Source organism: Mustelus asterias, chromosome 22 (assembly GCF_964213995.1).
Source record: "Mustelus asterias chromosome 22, sMusAst1.hap1.1, whole genome shotgun sequence".
Classification (NCBI taxonomy): domain Eukaryota; kingdom Metazoa; phylum Chordata; class Chondrichthyes; order Carcharhiniformes; family Triakidae; genus Mustelus; species Mustelus asterias.
In genome coordinates, this window is record NC_135822.1 from 54,615,343 (window position 1) to 54,632,795 (window position 17,453).

The following is a 17,453-nucleotide window of genomic DNA, read 5'->3' on the forward strand; positions in this document are numbered from 1 at the left end:
TGGTTAGCACCACTGCCTCACAGTGCCAGGGACCCAGGTTCGAATCCCGGCTTGGGTCACTGTCTGAGTGGAGTTTGCACATTGTCTGTGTGGGTTTCCTCCGGGTGCTCCGGTTTCCTCCCACGCTCCAAATTTGTGTGGGTTAGGCGGATTGGCCATGCTAAATTGCCCCTTAGTGTCAGGGGGAGTTGCTAGGGTAAATGCATAGGGTTATGGGAATAGGGCGTGGGTGGGATTGTGGTTGGTGCTGTTGTAGGGAAAAATCCCTTGTACCAGTGCATTCAAGAGGTTGAGTCTCAAGGCAAGGTTCAAAGTGTTTTTCTTTATTGTACAATTACTGGGATCCCAGGGAGACCCCCGTAGCCAGCTCAGAAACAGTGGCTTGGCCACGATGATCTCAACAGTTACACATTCGCTCTGGATATTTATAGGAATCCAAATTCGAGCGGGAACATTTGCTCATACATTTTTACAATACCTAAAAAGTGGCCTATCTGGTCAGGAAGTTCCCTGGTAGACTTTGTCAATTTGCATCTGTATGGTGTGTGTCCGTGTTAATGGGACTGCCTGTTCTTGCCCCGGTGTTTAATGTGTTTCCCATTATCCTCTCCATGTGTCCCCTTATCTAAATCGACCTCTGATGTTTTGTATCTGTATTCTATGCTTGCGAGATTAGGTGTTAATGTCATTTTGTCCTGCTGTGTGTAGGGAGATTTAATCTAATCTTTTATTCTTTTTATCCTGGTTTATCAAGTTTCTTTGCCTGCCTTGGCCATTTTATTCCCATAATATTTTATTTAGAGTACAGTTGTGCCATATATCCCACTGCCAGGTCTTGACTCGCAGATATCCCGATCTTCTGGCCAAGGGCCGTTTTAAAATGCAGCTTCGTGCTGTTGCTGGGCAGAATAAGGATCTTCTGTCGGCTTTGAAATTAAAGGTCTCTCAGCTGTGCAGAGCTTCGTGCTGTTGCTGGGCAGAATAAGGATCTCCCATCAAACTTGAATTAAAGGTCTCTCAGCTGTGCAGAGGGGGATTTAAACAAATGTCCATTCGGGTGTTCCCCTCTGCATTGTGGGCACGTTATGAATGGTGCCAATCAGTCCAATAAATGAATATGTTTAATGAGGTGAATATTGATGAGATAATAAAAATATGGCTTTGGAAAATGGCCTACTTCAGTGCAGATTCGATGGGCCGAATGGCCTCCTTCGGCACTGTAGGATTCCAGGACAAGTGTAAAGTGGTGTATTTTTGTCGGAAGCGTGAGGAGAGATGATATGAACTCAATTGTACCATTTAAAAGGAGGCGCAGGAACAGAGAGATTGCTGAGCTGAGCAGTACTGGAGGTTTGGGTTGCAGTTGCTTCAAATAAAACATAGAATCATAGAATCATAGAAACCCTACAGTGCAGAAGGAGGCCATTCGGCCCATCGAGTCTGCACCGACCACAATCCCACCCAGGCCCTACCCGCTAATCATGTAAGGTGAAAGAACCCAAGAGCAAAGAGAAAGAGACCAGATGGGTGACAATCTCAAATCCTTGTCAGAAAAGGCAAACGCTTTATAAATTAGAGACACTGTGCCAGATTTTCATAAAACATAATTGGGCCAATTCCTGGCTTCTAAATCCCACACCCACCTCCCTTCCCAATTCCCAGCATATTTCTGTCTGGGAGAGATGTGGGCGTGTGTGAGGGTGGGTTTTGAAACTCCCAACTGGCTGTGGCTGGACTGAAAGAGCTCGGACGTGGAGGAGACTTGGTGTCTTGCACCCAATAAAAGGGCAGTTTATCGGCGCCATTGCACATGTCCCACCCGGACACAGCCCCGGGAGACAACTGGAGTGGAACGCTGAGCATTTCACTCAGGAACTCACTGTTCATGGCACTGAATGCTGACATTCTGTTGTCCTGTGGGAGCCGGCCCATTCAGAGTAATTAGTGTCCTCATTAGCCTCCCTGTGTGCACTGTTCAACTCCCAATGTCGCCACTCTACCCGACCCGACCCCACTACAACAATCTGCTATTGCTCATCCCTGAAAGGTATTGACGTCTAATCAAATCATTGTGCAGTCGCTCGCAAAGCTCTGCGCGTGGCCCCACCAACACTTCCAGCTGTTTCACCCCTCACCCCCAAACCAGGCCCTGCTGACACTCACAACATCCATCTGAATGCCATCCCCTTTAGAGGCAACTTATCTCATGCTTGCTTCCCGAAAGGACCAGAGGAGCTCCTCAAAGACCTTGAGTTAGGACAACTGCGTAGATGAGATGAGGCATGGTTTGTGACCCTATCTCTTGGCAATGCAATACTGAGCTCACCAAACCTGTGCCATGCAAACCCGCTCCTTATTTGCTACACACACGCAGTTGCCTCTTCCCCTCACTCGCATTCTATCCCATAAGGGTAATGACAGGAGCGGGAAAGGCCCATGGCTGCCATACATCATTCATATACATCAACAAACAAAGCAGAAGTAGGCTGCCAGATGTTGTAGTAGAGGCGGGTACAATTTTGTCTTTTAAAAAGCATTTAGACGGTTACGTGGGTAAGAAGGGTACAGAGGGATATGGGCCAAATGCGGGCAATTGGGACTAGCTTAGTGGTTTGAACAAAGAGGGCGGCATAGACAAGTTGGGCCGAAGGGCCTGTTTCCATGCTGTAAACCTCTATGACTCTATGACTCCAGGCCATTCAGCCCCTCATCCATTCAAAGAGATCATGACTAACCTGATTCTGACCTCAGTGCCACTAACTTACCACCCCCAATCCCTCTGACGGCCTTATTGGTTCAAAATCGACCAATCCCCGGCTGAAGAATTAGCTGCGACCACACCACTCTTTAGGCAGAGAGTTACACAGACTCAAAACACTCTGAGAAAGAAAAGTTTATTTTCATCTCCATCTTCAGGAGGACACCACTTATTCTGAACCTGCTTCTCCTCATCTTAGTCTCTCCCACAAGGGGAAACATTCCTTCAACGTCGACTCGATGAAGCCCCCTGAGGGTCTTTAATGTTTCAATAATATCACCTCTCATCCTCCAAAAATCCAAATGGACTCAACCTGTCCTAACTTTCCCTTAAGATAAACCCCTCATCCCAGCAATCGTTCCAGTGAGTATTCTCGTAAGTGCTTCCAATCCAAGTCATCCCTTTCTTACATAAGGAGAACATGTGGATATAGTACTTAGTTTTGAATATCCATCCTGATGCATGCTATAGGATACACCCTGATGCAATCCAAACTTTGACCTGATACATCCTCCATTACCCACACTGTCAACTTTCACCTCTGCAACATTGCCACTCTGCAGCTCTCCCACAGCCCCCATTCCACTGGAAGTCCCATCAATGCCCCTGGCATTGCCAGGCTCCCCATTCTGATGTTTCCCCACCCAGTCTGCCATCTTCCACCCTTTGTGAGTTTCACCTTGTCTACAATTCTCTGTCCTGAATCATTTATGCGACCCAGGTGAATCTCACCCATCATCCTTGGTAACTGCTGAGCTATTCATTTTATGGTCGTCCAACGTATCTGATGGGCATCTATTCCACACTGCTTTGATTTGATTTGATTTGCCACATGTATTGGGACACAGTGAAAAGTATTGTTTGATTTATTATTGTCACATGTACTGGGACACAGTGAAAAGTATTGTTTGATTTATTATTGTCACATGTACTGGGATACAGTGAAAAGTATTGTTTGATTTATTATTGTCACATGTACTGGGATACAGTGAAAAGTATTGTTTGATTTATTATTGTCACATGTACTGGGATACAGTGAAAAGTATTGTTTGATTTATTATTGTCACATGTATTGGGATACAGTGAAAAGTATTGTTTGATTTATTATTGTCACATGTACTGGGATACAGTGAAAAGTATTGTTTGATTTATTATTGTCACATGTATTGGGATACAGTGAAAAGTATTGTTTGATTTATTATTGTCACATGTATTGGGATACAGTGAAAAGTATTGTTTGATTTATTATTGTCACATGTACTGGGACACAGTGAAAAGTATTTTTTCTCACGTGCTACACAGACAAAGCATACTTTTCATAGGTTACAGAGAGGAGAAGGAGAGAGTGTAGAATGTAGTGTTACAATCATAGTTAGGGTGGAGAGAAAGATCAACTTAATATAAGGTAGGTCCATTCAAAAGTCTGACGGCAGCAGGGAAGAAGCTGTTCTTGAATCGGTTGGTACATGACCATAGACTTTTGTATCTTTTTATTGACCGAAGAAGGCAGAAGAGATTATGTCTGGGGTGCGTGGGGGTCCTTGATTTTGCTGGCTGCTTTTCCCAAGGCAGCGGGAAGTGTCGACGGAGTCAATGGACGGGAGGCTGGTTTGCGAGATGGACTGGGCTATGTTCACAACCCTTTGTAGTTTCTTGCTGTCTTGGGCAGAGCAGGAGCCATACCAAGCTATGATACATCCGGAAAGAATACTTTCTATGGTGCGTTGGTAAAAATTGATGTGAGTTGTAGCGGACATGCCAAATTTCCTTGGGATCCTGAGAAAGTAGAGGCGTTGGTGGGCTTTCTTAACTATAGCATCGGTGTGGAGGGAACAGGACATGTTGTTGGTGATCTGGACACCTAAAAACTTGAAGTTCGCGACTGTTTCCACTTCATCCCTGTTGATGTAGACAGGGGCATGTTCTCCACTCTGCTTCCTGAAGTCAATGATTAGCTCCTTCCTTTTACTGACATTGAGGGAGAGATTATTGTGGTTGGCTGCATGCTTCAAGGATTTGGTTGTTCTCGACCTTAGAGGTGCCCTCGTTGGCAGCAGTGGCGAGACTGGAGCATCCCAGCCCTGAATTCTTCGAAGCTTTTTCACACTCTGGTGTCCATTGCCACGCTTGTTTGATGCGTGACAAATTACGTGATGGTTTGAGCTGAGTTGCTGAATACAAAACAAATTTTCCAAAGCAGTAAATTAGCCCCAGGAATTCTTAATTGTGTTGCTGGTCGTGGAACTTCCATCTTCTGAAGTGCTTTGTTATCATCACATGGCCTAAATATTACATTGACATTTGAAAGAAGTCACACTTGCCTTTCCTGATATGAAGGGCGCCCGTCTGAAGGTGATTCCATGAGGCTTCCAAGTTGTGTAGGAGTTCATTGGTACCAGTGATCAACGTATCATCAAGATAACATTGTACCCCCTGCAGATCGCTCAAGGTCTCTTCCATGCACTGTGGGAATAAAGCGGGCGCTGAGATCATCCAAAAATGTCATCTCTTACAGCAGAATAGACCTTTATGTGTGAGGATGGTGACCAGCTGTTGAGATTGAGCTGCAACAGGTCTCATAGAGTCATAGAGGTTTACAGCAGCATGGAAACAGGCCCTTCGGCCCAACTTGTCCATGCCGCCCCCTTTTTTTTAACCACTGAACTAGTCCCAATTGCCCATGTTTGGCCCATATCCCTCTATACCCATCTTACCCATGTAACTGTCCAAATGCTTTTTAAAAGGCAAAATTGTACCCGCCTCTACTACTGCCTCTGGCAGCTCGTTCCAGACACTCACCACCCTCTGTGTGAAATAATTCTCCCGCTTGACCTTTTTGTATCTCTCTCCTCTCACCTTAAACCCGTACGCCCTCTAATTCTATCTTTGGGAAAAAATATTGACGATCTAGCTGATCCGTGCCCGTCATTATTTTATAGATCTCTATAAGATCACCCCTAAGCCTCCTACGCTCCAGAGAAAAAAGTCCCAGTCTATCCAGCCTCTCCTTATAACTCAAACCATCAAGTCCCGGTAGCATCCTGGTAAATCTTTTCTGCACACTTTCCAGCTTAATAATATCCCTTCTCTAATAGGGTGACCAGAACTGTACACAGTATTCCAAGTGTGGCCTCACCAATCTCTTGTACAACTTCAACAAGACATCCCAACTCCTGTATTCAATGTTCTGACCAAATGAAATTAAACATGCTGAATGCCTTCTTCACCACTCTGTCCACCTGTGACTGCACTTTCAAGGAGCTATGAACATGTACCCCTAGATCTCTTTGTTCTGTAACTCTCCCCAACGCCCTACCATTAACTGAGTAAGTCCTGCCCTGGTTCAATCTACCAAAATGCATCACCTCGCATTTGTCTGAATTAAACTCCATCTGCCATTTGTCAGCCCACTGGCCCAATTGATCAAGGTCCCGTTGCAGTCCGGGATAACCTTCTTCACTGTCCATTATACCACCAATCTTGATGTCATCTACAACAGGTAGGCCTGCGACTGATCGATTTTGCTGAACTTCTTTCCTCCTGATAGACCAGCAAACAACTCCTCAGTCAATGGTGGCAGGTACTGATCCACACACATACGCAACATATAGTCCTGATCTGCTTCATTACAGGCACAATGGGGGTTGCCCAGTCAGGTTCTAAGACTTCTATATTCTACAAAGTCTCACGTTATGTCTCTGCCTTTACACATATGATATTGGGTACTGTTTTAGCCTTGAGGTTCTTTTGCTGGCTGTTTTACGTGAACAAAGAACAAAGACCAAAGAAAATTACAGCACAGGAACAGGCCCTTCGGCCCTCCAAGCCTGCACCGACCATGCTGCCCGACTTAACTAAACCCCCTACCCTTCCAGGGACCATATCCCTCTATTCCCATCCTATTCATGTATTTGTCAAGACGCCCCTTAAAAGTCACTATCGTATCTGCTTCCACTCCCTCCCCCGGCATCGAGTTCCAGGCACCCACCACCCTCTGTGTAAAAAACTTGCCTCGTACATCTCCTTTAAACCTTGCCCCTCGCACCTTAAACCTGTGCCCCCTAGTAATTGACTCTTCCACCCTGGGAAAAAGCTTCTGACTGTCCATTCTGTCCATGCCCCTCATAATCTTGTAGACTTCTATCAGGTCGCCCCTCAACCTCCGTCGCTCCAGTGAGAACAAACCAAGTTTCTCCAATTTCTCCTCATAGCTAATGCCCTCCATGCCAGGCAACATCCTGGTAAATCTTTTCTGTACCCTCTCCAAAGCCTCCACATCCTTCTGGTAGTGTGGCGACCAGAATTGAACACTATATTCCAAGTGCGGCCTAACTAAGGTTCTATAAAGCTGCAACATGACTTGCCAATTTTTAAACTCAATGCCCCGGCCGATGAAGGCAAGCATGCCGTATGCCTTCTTGACTACCTTCTCCACCTGCATTGCCACTTTCAGTGACCTGTGTACCTGTACACCCAGGTCCCTTTGCCTATCAATACTCTTAAGGGTTCTGCCATTTACTGTATATTTCCTATCTGTATTAGACCTTCCAAAATGCATTACCTCACATTTGTCCAGATTAAACTCCATCTGCCATCTCTCCGCCCAAGTCTCCAACTGATCCATATCCTGCTGTATCCTCTGATGGTCCTCATCGCTATCCGCAAATCCACCAACCTTTGTGTCGTCCGCAAACTTACTAATCAATCCAGTTACATTTTCCTCCAAATCATTTATATATATTACAAACAGCAAAGGTCCCAGCACTGATCCCTGAGGAACGCCACTTGTCACAGCCCTCCATTCAGAAACGCACCCTTCCACTGCTACCCTCTGTCTTCTTTGACTGAGCCAGTTTTGTATCCATCTTGCCAGCTCACCTCTGATCCCATGTAACTTCATCTTCTGCACCAGTCTGTCATGAGGGACCTTGTCAAAGACCTTACTGAAGTCCATGTAGACAACATCCACTGCCCTACCCTCATCAATCATCTTCGTCACTTCCTCAAAAAACACGATCAAGTTCGTGAGACACGATCTCCCCTTCACAAAACCATGTTGCCTCTCACTAATACTTCCACTTATTTCCAAGTGGGAATAAATCCTGTCTCAAAGAATCCTCTCCAATAATTTCCCTACCACTGACGTAAGGCTCACCGGCCTGTAATTACCTGGATTATTCTTGCTACCCTTCTTAAACAAAGGAACAACATTGGCTATTCTCCAATCCTCTGGGACCTCCCCTGTAGCCAGTGAGGATACAAAGATTTCTCTCAAGGCCCCAGCAATTTCCTCCCTTGCCTCTCTCAGTATTTTGGGGCATATCCCATCAGGCCCTGGGGACTTGTCTACCTTAATGTTTCTCAAGAACCCCAATACCTCCTCCTTTTTGATCTCAACATGGCTCAAACAATCTACACATCCTTTCCCAGATTCCTCATCCACCAAGTCCTTCTCTTTGGTGAATACTGACGCAAAGTATTCATTTAATCTGAGTGTCCCCTGATCTCCTTTTATGGAACCAAGTGTGTCCTCAAAGGCCTGACTGCATTTTCTAAGATGCTCTGTGGATCTTTTTGAGAATCCACTAACCAGTTCACAGCATTCTAAGTTCAGCTTTATTATCTCTGGCCAAGAACAGCCAAAATGAGCTGGAAAACTTCCTCGGGCAACATGGAATGGCAGCTCCGCTGTTAACCCACTGGGGTGGCACAGTGGCACAGCAGTTAGTGCTGCTGCCTCATAGTGCCGGTGACCCGGGTTCGATTCCCAGTCTGTGTGGAGTTTGCGCATTCTCCCTGTGTCTGCGTGGGTTTCCTCCGGGTGCTCCGGTTTCCTCCCACAGTCCGAAAGACGTGCTGGTTAGGTGTTAAATTCTCCCTCAGTGTAACGCGAACAGGCACCGGAGTGTGGCGACTGGGGGATTTTCACAGTAACTTACTGTAAGTCTTACTTGTTGACTAATAAATAAACTTTACTTAACTCTACCTTGACTGTGATGTATCCTCTTACAGGCACTGTTTCTGCAGTGTAGGTCCTCAAGATGACATCTGCTGGCTTTAATAGTGGGCAATTAAATTGTTCCTGGTTGGACGTCTCAGGAATTCGAGACTCAGTAACCCCCGTGCTGACATCCATTCTGATAGGTTGTCCACTTAATTTTGGAACTGCCCAGAACCTATATGATTCACATCAAACTGAAAATACATTTAACTTCAATTCCTCATCAGATTAATCTGCTGTGTCTTCATTGCCGAGATTAGTTTTCTCTTACTGTGTAAATCCCCTAGTCGCCACACTCCGGCGCCTGTTCGGGTCACACTGAGGGAGAATTTAGCACCAAACCGGCACGTCTTTCGGACTGTGCGAGGAAACTGGAGCACCTGTTGTAAGTTCTTTTGACGGAATTCATTTTGTTTTCCATATTAGGTACATTTTGATTTTTCTAATTGAATATTCTGGACTTCCGAAAGGTGTTTGATAAGGTGCCGCACCAAAGGTTAGTTCACAAGGTTCGATCACATAGGATTAGGGGTAATTTATTAGCTTGGATAGGTGACTGGCTGATGCACAGAGAGTTGGGATAAATGTTTTTTTTTCTGAATGGCTGGGAGTAACCAGTGTGGATGCCACAGGGTTCGATCCTTGGGTCCCAGCTATTTACAATTTATATTAATGTCTTGGGTACAGAGATAGAAAACTATTTGCAGATGACACAAGAATAGGCGGGACAGTAAGTTGTAATGAGGAAATAAGATAGGTCAGGAGAGTGGGCCAAAATGTGGCAGATGGAGTTTTTTCTTTATTCTTTCGTGGGACATGGGCGTCGCTGGCTGGGCCAGCATTTATTGCCCATCCCTAGTTGCCCGAGGGCAGTTGAGAGTCAACCACATTGCTGTGGCTCTGGAGTCACATGTAGGCCAGACTGGGTAAGCCAGCAGATTCCCTTCCCTAAAGGGAACCAGATGGTTTTTTCCGACAATGGTTTCATGGTCATCAGTAGATTCTTAATTCCAGATTTTTTTGTTGAATTCAAATTCCACCACTTGCCGTGGCGGGATTTGAACCCGGGTCCCCAGAACATTAATCGAGTTTCTGGATTAATTGTCTAGCGATAACACCACTGGGCCATCGTCTCCCCAATAATGTGGATAAGTGTGAGGTCATGCATTTTTGTTGGAAAAATGGGAAGGTAACTTATTATCTAAATGGGGAGAGACTTCGGGGAGCTCTGGTGCAGAGGGATCTGGGTGTCCTCGTTCACCAGTCACAGAAAACTAGCATGCAGGTACAACAGATAATAAAGAAAGTGAATGGAATGTTGGCATTTATAGCTAAAGGAATAGAATATAAAGGTGAGGAAGTATTGTTGCAACTAAACAGGGCATTGGTGAGGCTGCACCTGGAGTATTGTGCACAGTTTTGATCCCCGTATTTGAGGAAAGATGTAGTGGCATTGGAGGCAGTTCAGAGGAGGTTCAAGAGATTGATTCCAGAGATGAGACTGTGGTTAAGAAGGTGTATGGTGTACTGGCCTTCATCAATCGAGGAATTGAGTTTAGGAGTCGTGAGATAATGTTGCAGCTATATAGGACCCTGGTCAGACCCCACTTGGAGTACTGTGCCCAGTTCTGGTCGCCTCATTACAGGAAGGATGCGGAAGCCATAGAAAGGGTGCAGAGGAGATTTACAAGGATGTTGCCTGGGTTGGGGAGCATGACTTATGAGGATAGGTTGAGTGAGCTCGGCCTTTTCTCCTTGGAGAGACGAGGGATGAGGGTGACCTGATAGAGGTGTATAAGATGTTGAGAGGTATTGATCGAGTGGACAGTCAGAGGCTTTTTCCCAGGGCTGAAATGGTTGCCACAAGAGGACACAGGTTTAAGGTGCTGGGGAGTAGGTACAGAGGTGATGTCAGGGGTAGGTTTTTCACTCAGAGAGTGGTGGGTGCGTGGAATGGGCTGCCAGCAACGGTGGTGGAGGCGGATTCGATAGGGTCTTTTAAGAGACTTTTAGATAAGTACATGGAACTTAGTAAGATAGAGGGTTATAGGTAAGCCTAGTAATCGCTAAGGTAGGGACATGTTCGGCACAACTTTGTGGGCTGAAGGGTCTGTATTGTGCTGTAGTTTTTCTATGTTTCTATGTGTCTATGAGGGGTTTGTCGTATGAAGAGAGATTGAACAGTTTGGGCCGATACTCTCTGGAATTTAGAAGAATGAGGGGAGGTCAAATTGAGGTTTACAAGATGATAAAAGGTGTGGATAAAGTAGACGTGGAGCGGATGCTTCCTCTTGTGGGGCATTCTGGGACGAGAGGTCACAGTCTTAGGATATGGGGCAACAAATTTAAAACAGAGTTGAGGAGAAACTACTTCTCCCAAAGGGTTGTGAATCTGTGGAATTCACTCCCCCAAAGTGCAGTGGATGCTGGGACAGTGAGTACATTTAAGGAGGAGTTAGACAGATTTTTAATTGGGAATGGGTTGAAGGGTTATGGGGAGAAGGCAGGAAAATGGGGATGAGGAGCCTATCAGCCTTGATCGAATGGCAGAGCAGACTCGATGGGCCGAATGGCCTAATTCTGCTCCTATATCTTATGAACTTATCTTATGAACTGATAAGCATTCCAGAATAAGCTGATCTCCTCCAGCAAGCGCTTACAATGTGACTAACTTTTCCACAATTCTTTGCAGGGATCGTCTACACACCAGCAGTCAACCTGTGATTGGCTCATCTTGTACAGAGATGATCGGGCCTGTTGCTGGGTAGACTTCCTCTGGGCGGCAACCAAGTTAAGCCAGCTCCAAGCTGAGACACTCGATGATTCTATGAAAACCATGATGCCTAACCAGCCCATCATTTTTGGCGACATTACAATTGAAAAGTGGACAACAGCAACGACTAATGTGAAACCAAGGGTACACCAAGTACTCTTAATGGGCCAACTCTCACAGGACAACAAGGTTCCCGCTTTTATAGTGAGTACTCTCAGTGCCGTGGTCAGCGTTCTATGCCACTGGCCTCCCAAGTTGGTATGGGTGGCGCCACCAACTGTCCCTTTGTTTGGCACAGGAATGCCAAGGCCTTTCCATATCTGAGCACTTCCAGACTTGCACCCAACCGGAAGTCAAGAAATCCAACCTCTCTGAAGCAGAAATGGATGGGATTGGGTAAGGAGACAGGTGTAGGTTTTTGACGTCAGAATTTGGCTGACTTGTGCCTTATGAGAATTCGGCCAAAGATCCTTTTTGCCTTTCCAATCACCTTCAAGGATTTGCGTTTGTGAATCCATAGGTCTCTGTTCCGGCACCTCTTTTAAAGTGGTAACAATTGAATTCATATTGCTTCTCTTTTTTTCCTTTATTCATTCATGGGACATGGGCGTCGCTGGCTGGGCCAGCATTTATTGCCCATCCCTAGTTGCCCGAGGGCAGTTGAGAGTCAACCACTGACTCTGGAGTCACATGTAGGCCAGACCGGGTAAGGACGGCAGATTTCCTTCCCTAAAGGGAACCAGACGGGTTTTTCCGACAATGGTTTCATGGTCATCAGTAGATTCTTAATTCCAGATATTTTTTACTGAATTCAAATTCCACCATCTGCCGTGGCGGGATTCGAACCCGGGTCTCCAGAACATTAGCTGAGTTTCTGAATTAATAGTCCAGCGATAATACCATGAGGATACCACCACCTTCATACAAAAAATGTATCCCTTCACACTTCTCGATGTTTAAATTTTATCTGCCACATGTCTGGTAGTTTTACCAGCCTGTAAGGATTACAGGGGATCTTGATCAGTTAGGGAAGTGGGCCGAGGATTAGCAAATGGATTTCAATACAGATAAGTGTGAGGCATTGCATTTTGGAAAGTCAAACCAGACTGTGACATACACAGTGAATGATAGGGCCCTGGGAAGTGTTGAAGTACACTGTGCAGGTACATAGTTGAAAGTGGCGTCACAGGTGGGCAGAGTGGTGAAGAAGGCTTTTCGTCCACTGGCCTTCATCAGTCAGGGCATTGAGTATCGGACTTGGGACATTATGTTACAGTTAAAACTAAGTAAAGTTTATTTATTAGTCACAAGTAGGCTTACATTAACACTGCAATGAAGTTACTGTGAAAATCCCCCAGTCGCCACACTCCGGCGCCTGTTCGGGTGACACTGAGGGAGAATTTAGCACCTAACCAGCACGTCTTTCAGACTGTGGGAGGAAACCGGAGCACCCGGAGGAAACCCACGCAGACACGGGGGAGAATGTACAAACTCCACACAGACAGTGACCCAAGCCGGGAATCGAACCTGGGTCCCTGACACTGTGAGGCAGCAGTGCTAACCACCGTGCCGCCCCCGTCGTTGGTGAGGCCACATTTGGAGTATTGTGCACAGTTCTGTTCAGCCTGTTACAGAAAAGACATTGATAATCTGGAAAGAGTGCAGAGAAGATTTATGAGAGTGTTGCCAGGACTGGTGGGTCTGAGTTATAGGGAGAGGTTGGCCAGGCTAGGACTTTATTCCTTGGGACGGAGGAGAATGAGGGGAGACCTTATTGAGTTGTATAAAATCATGAGGGGCTGAGATAGGATGAACGCACATCGTCCTTTCCCCAGGGAAGGGGAATTGAAAACTCGAGGGTGTAGGTTAAAGGTGAGAGAGAAAGGATTTGAAACGTATTTAAGGGGCAACTTCTTCATGCAGAGGGTTAAAGTTAAAGTTTATTTATTAGTCACAAGTAAGGTTTACATTAACACTGCAATGAAGTTACTGTGAAATTCCCCTCGTCGCCACAGTCCAGCGCCTGTTTGGGTCAATGCACCCTAACCAGGAATGAGCTGCCAGAAAAAGTGGTTGAGGCGGGTCCAATAGGAACATTTCAAAAGCATTTGGATAAGTACATGGGTGGGAAAGGATTAGAGAGATATGGGCCAAACACGGGGGCAATTGGGAGAGCAGCATGGTCAGCATGGACCTGTTGGGCCGAAGGGCCTGTTACCGTGCTCTATGACTCTATGAGTCAGTTAATCGGTCCTCTTTAAGCTTTAAAACATTTCTAAGTTTCACAACAACTCTAAAGTTAGACACAAGTCTTTATCATTAACATATATCAAAAATAATATAATGATCTTGTACTTAACCTCCAGTCTAATTAACCTTCACCGCTACACTCTAATTTCTGTCACTTGTCCGGTTTACTGTCCCTGTAGCCACTGCCCCTTCAATCCCAGAGCTTTTATTTTGCTCATAAGCCTATTCTATGTTTCATCAAATGTACTTTGAAAGTACATTGACACATTGTCCATACCGTCTCCATGAGCCCTCTTTGTTGTTTCATGGGGTGATGGATTTGATTTGATTTATTATTGTCACGTGGATCAGGATACAGTGAAAAGTATTGTTTCTTGCGCGCTATACAAAGCATACCATTCATAGAGAAGGAAAGGAGAGAGTGCAGAATGTAGTGTTACAGTCACAGCTAGGGTGTAGAGAAAGATCAACTTAATACGAGGTAGGTCCACTCAAAAGTCTGATGGCAGCAGGGAAGAAGCTGTTCTTAAGTCGGTTGGTACGTGATCTCAGACTTTTGTATCTTTTTCCCAACGGAAGAAGGTAGAAGAGAGAATGCCCGGGTGTGTGGGGTCCTTGATTATGCTGGCTGCTTTTCCCGAGGCAGCGGGAAGTGTAGATGGAGTCAATGGATGGGAGGCTGGTTTGTGTGATGGACTGGGCTAGGTTCACAACCCTTTGTAGTTCCTTGCGGTCTTGGTCAGAGCAGGAGCCAAACCAAGCTGTGATACAACCAGAAAGGATGCTTTCTATGGTGCATTTGTAAAAGTTGGCAAGAGTCACAGTGGACAGACCGAATTTCCTTCAATAAAATCCTAGAACTTTACAGCACAGAGGAAGCCATGGGGTGGCACGGTGGCACAGTGGTTAGCACTGCTGCCTCACGGCTCCAGGGATTCCAGGTTCGATTCCCAGCTTGGGTCACTGTCTGTGTGGAGTCTGCACATTCTCCCCCGTGTCTGTGTAGGTTTTCCTCCGGGTGCTCCAGTTTCCTCCCACAGTCTGAAAGACGTACTGGTCAGGTGCTAAATTCTCCCTCAGTGTAAACCGAACAGGCGCCGACCAGAATGTGGCGTCTAGGGGATTCTCACAGTAGCTCCATTGCAGTGTTAATGTAAGCCTACTTGTGACAGTGATAAATAAACTTAAACTGAAGCTATTCGGCCCATCATGCACATGCTGCCCAATTTAGTCCCAGTTTTTCGCCCTGAACCCAGCAAATTTAGTTCGCTTCATGAGCTTGTCTAATTGTTTGTTTAAAAGATTGAAATTCTATTGCATCACCCTTTTGGATATCTTATTCAAGATTCAAGAACCTCTGAGTGAGAACCTAATGGCCTTTAATTTGATGGTTCAATGTAGTCATTATTTAGAATGGAAGGATTCCGGCAGCCATTTTATGCACTCAAGCTCCCCAAACAGCGATAATATATTGACTAAACGATCCCCTGACGTTGACCGAGGGATAGACATTAGCCAGGATGCCGGGAGTATCTCCCGTAAGCTTCTTTCAAATAGGGACCTGTTATGTCCACCAGGTCCTCAGTCCCATCTGAAAGGCAGTGCAGCATTCCAACATTACTGTACCGGAATGTTTCTTCTCAAATCGGTCCCAGGAAGGGGGAATGTGAACCCATAGCCTCCCGACTCAGAGGTGAGCACTGTAATGACCTCAACGAGAGTGGGCCTCTTGGAGTATGAGCTGCCTGATTGAGGTAATCTTTGTCTGCCCAATCAGGCACTCTCTCTCCAGTATATAAGGAGGAGTGTCAGGTCTCCTAACACTCCGGATTCTGAAGCACTCTGAGCAGTGGTGATAAAAGGGAAGCTGGTGAAGGAATGCTGGCCTCTGAGGAATTATTTCAAGCATTCGGCCCATTGAAGAGCAAACAGCAGACAAAACAAATCCACAGTCTGCGTCCAACTGCCGAGAATTGGTTCCTTCAAGATGTTGGATGAAACCGCCTCTCCTGATGTTACTGGAGCACCAACTGTGCTCGGCGGTGATCCAGGTTTTAAAGTTTATTTATTAGCCACAAGTAAGGCTTACACTGCAATGAAGTTACTGTGAAAACACCCTAGTCGCCACACTCTGGCGCCTGTTCGGGTCAATGCACCCTAACCGGCACGTCTTTCGGGACTGTGGGAGGAAACCGGAGCACCTGGAGGAAACCCACGCAGACACGGGAAGAACGTGCAGACTCCGCGCAGACGGTGACCCGAGCCGGGGATCGAACCCAAGTCCCTGGCGCTGTGAGGCAGCAGCGCTAAACACTGTGCCGCCAGGCCGGCCAAACATTAATCAGTTTGGGTAGCTCAGCCCAGCTGCCCAGAACGCTGCCTGACTCATTCATCCATTACTCAAACCACAAAGTATTTTGTTCCCTTACTAAGAAAGCAGGATTTTCTGACCTTTAAGGCAAGATGTTGGCGAGAGACTGAACACAGTGAATAATCCCTCAAAAAAGAAATGTGAAATTCTCCTGAATGACCACACCGGCGACTTTGAAGAGAATAAAGTTAAAAGAATCTTCCTCTGCTCATGAAATGCTAATACTAACACACTGGCTGAAAGCGATACTGCTTTAAGAATTGGCTTGCTTTGATGAATCTGCCAGTCAGGGGTGTGGATGAAAGCTTTTCCTGTTTTACACTCACTATTCTGTCATTGGCTGGTAAAGTCTCAGTCGGGGTTGTTGCTGCTATTATAACAGTGAGTCAGCGTGGTCTGTACAGTGAGAGAGCAGAGATGTCTCTGTTTGTGTGCCTTGCCTTGTTATTCTTCACTCCAGGTAAGGTATTAGCTGCTGTGTGAAATACCTTTCCTTTCATACAGGGGCCTCACGCGCACTGACAGAGGGGAGAACTCTGCTGACAATCAGTGCCTGTTAATTCACACTGTTCTCTCGCTTCTTGCTGCTCAGCTTGTAACCAAAATCGTAAATGTGTTTCCACTTTGTGTGTTCAGTGAGCCGGCTGTGTTTAGACTGAGCTCAGTGAATAGCTGTGCTGCCGTGCCTGTCCGGTACTTCCCTCCCCTGCTACCCGAACGATCCTGTCCTGCGAAAGTCTCCACAGACCCGAGCTTTACAATCCTGCGCCTGATATTCTGTTGACAGACACGGTAACTCAGCAAACTATTGTTGCTGTGTGCCAGCAGGCAGCGATGGCAAATGGAGTTCTGAGGAAGAATAGAGGCGGAGGCTATATTCTAGACGGGAGGGGAGAATTCAGAAATCGGAAGAGCGAAGGGACTTGGGAGTCTCTCGTTCGGGATTCTCTGAAGGTTTAATTGCAGCTCGAGTTGGTGGTTAGGAAGGCAAATGCAATGTTAGCATTCATGTCGAGAGGGCTAGAATACAAAAGCAGGGATGTACTGCTGAGGCTTTATAAGACTCTAGGTCAGACCACATTCGGAATATTGGGAGCAATTTTGATCCCCGTATCTAAGGAAGGATGTGCCGGCCTTGGAGAGGGTCCAGAGGAGGTTCACGAGAATGATCCCGGGAATGATCCCGGGAATGATGTATGAGGAGCGTTTGAGGACTCTGGGTCTGTACTTGATGGAGTTTAGAAGGATGAGGGGGGGGAATCTCATTGAAACTTACAGATTACTGCGAGGCCTGGATAGA

The 17,453-nt window shown here is 46.1% G+C and overlaps 1 protein-coding gene across 2 annotated transcripts in view; it reads left to right on the forward strand.

The window, feature by feature from the left end:
* Positions 1 to 16,477: 16,477 nt before the first annotated feature.
* The window catches only part of LOC144510055 (prosaposin-like), a 40,337-nt gene continuing 39,361 nt past the window's right edge, over positions 16,478 to 17,453 (forward strand). The window contains exon 1 of one of the 2 annotated variants that reach the window (XM_078239280.1): positions 16,478 to 16,613. In XM_078239280.1, the coding sequence (XP_078095406.1) occupies positions 16,571 to 16,613 (43 nt within the window). In that variant the 5' untranslated portion in view covers positions 16,478 to 16,570. The remainder of the gene's footprint in view (positions 16,614 to 17,453) is intronic. The other variant, XM_078239281.1, reaches the window with a different exon arrangement.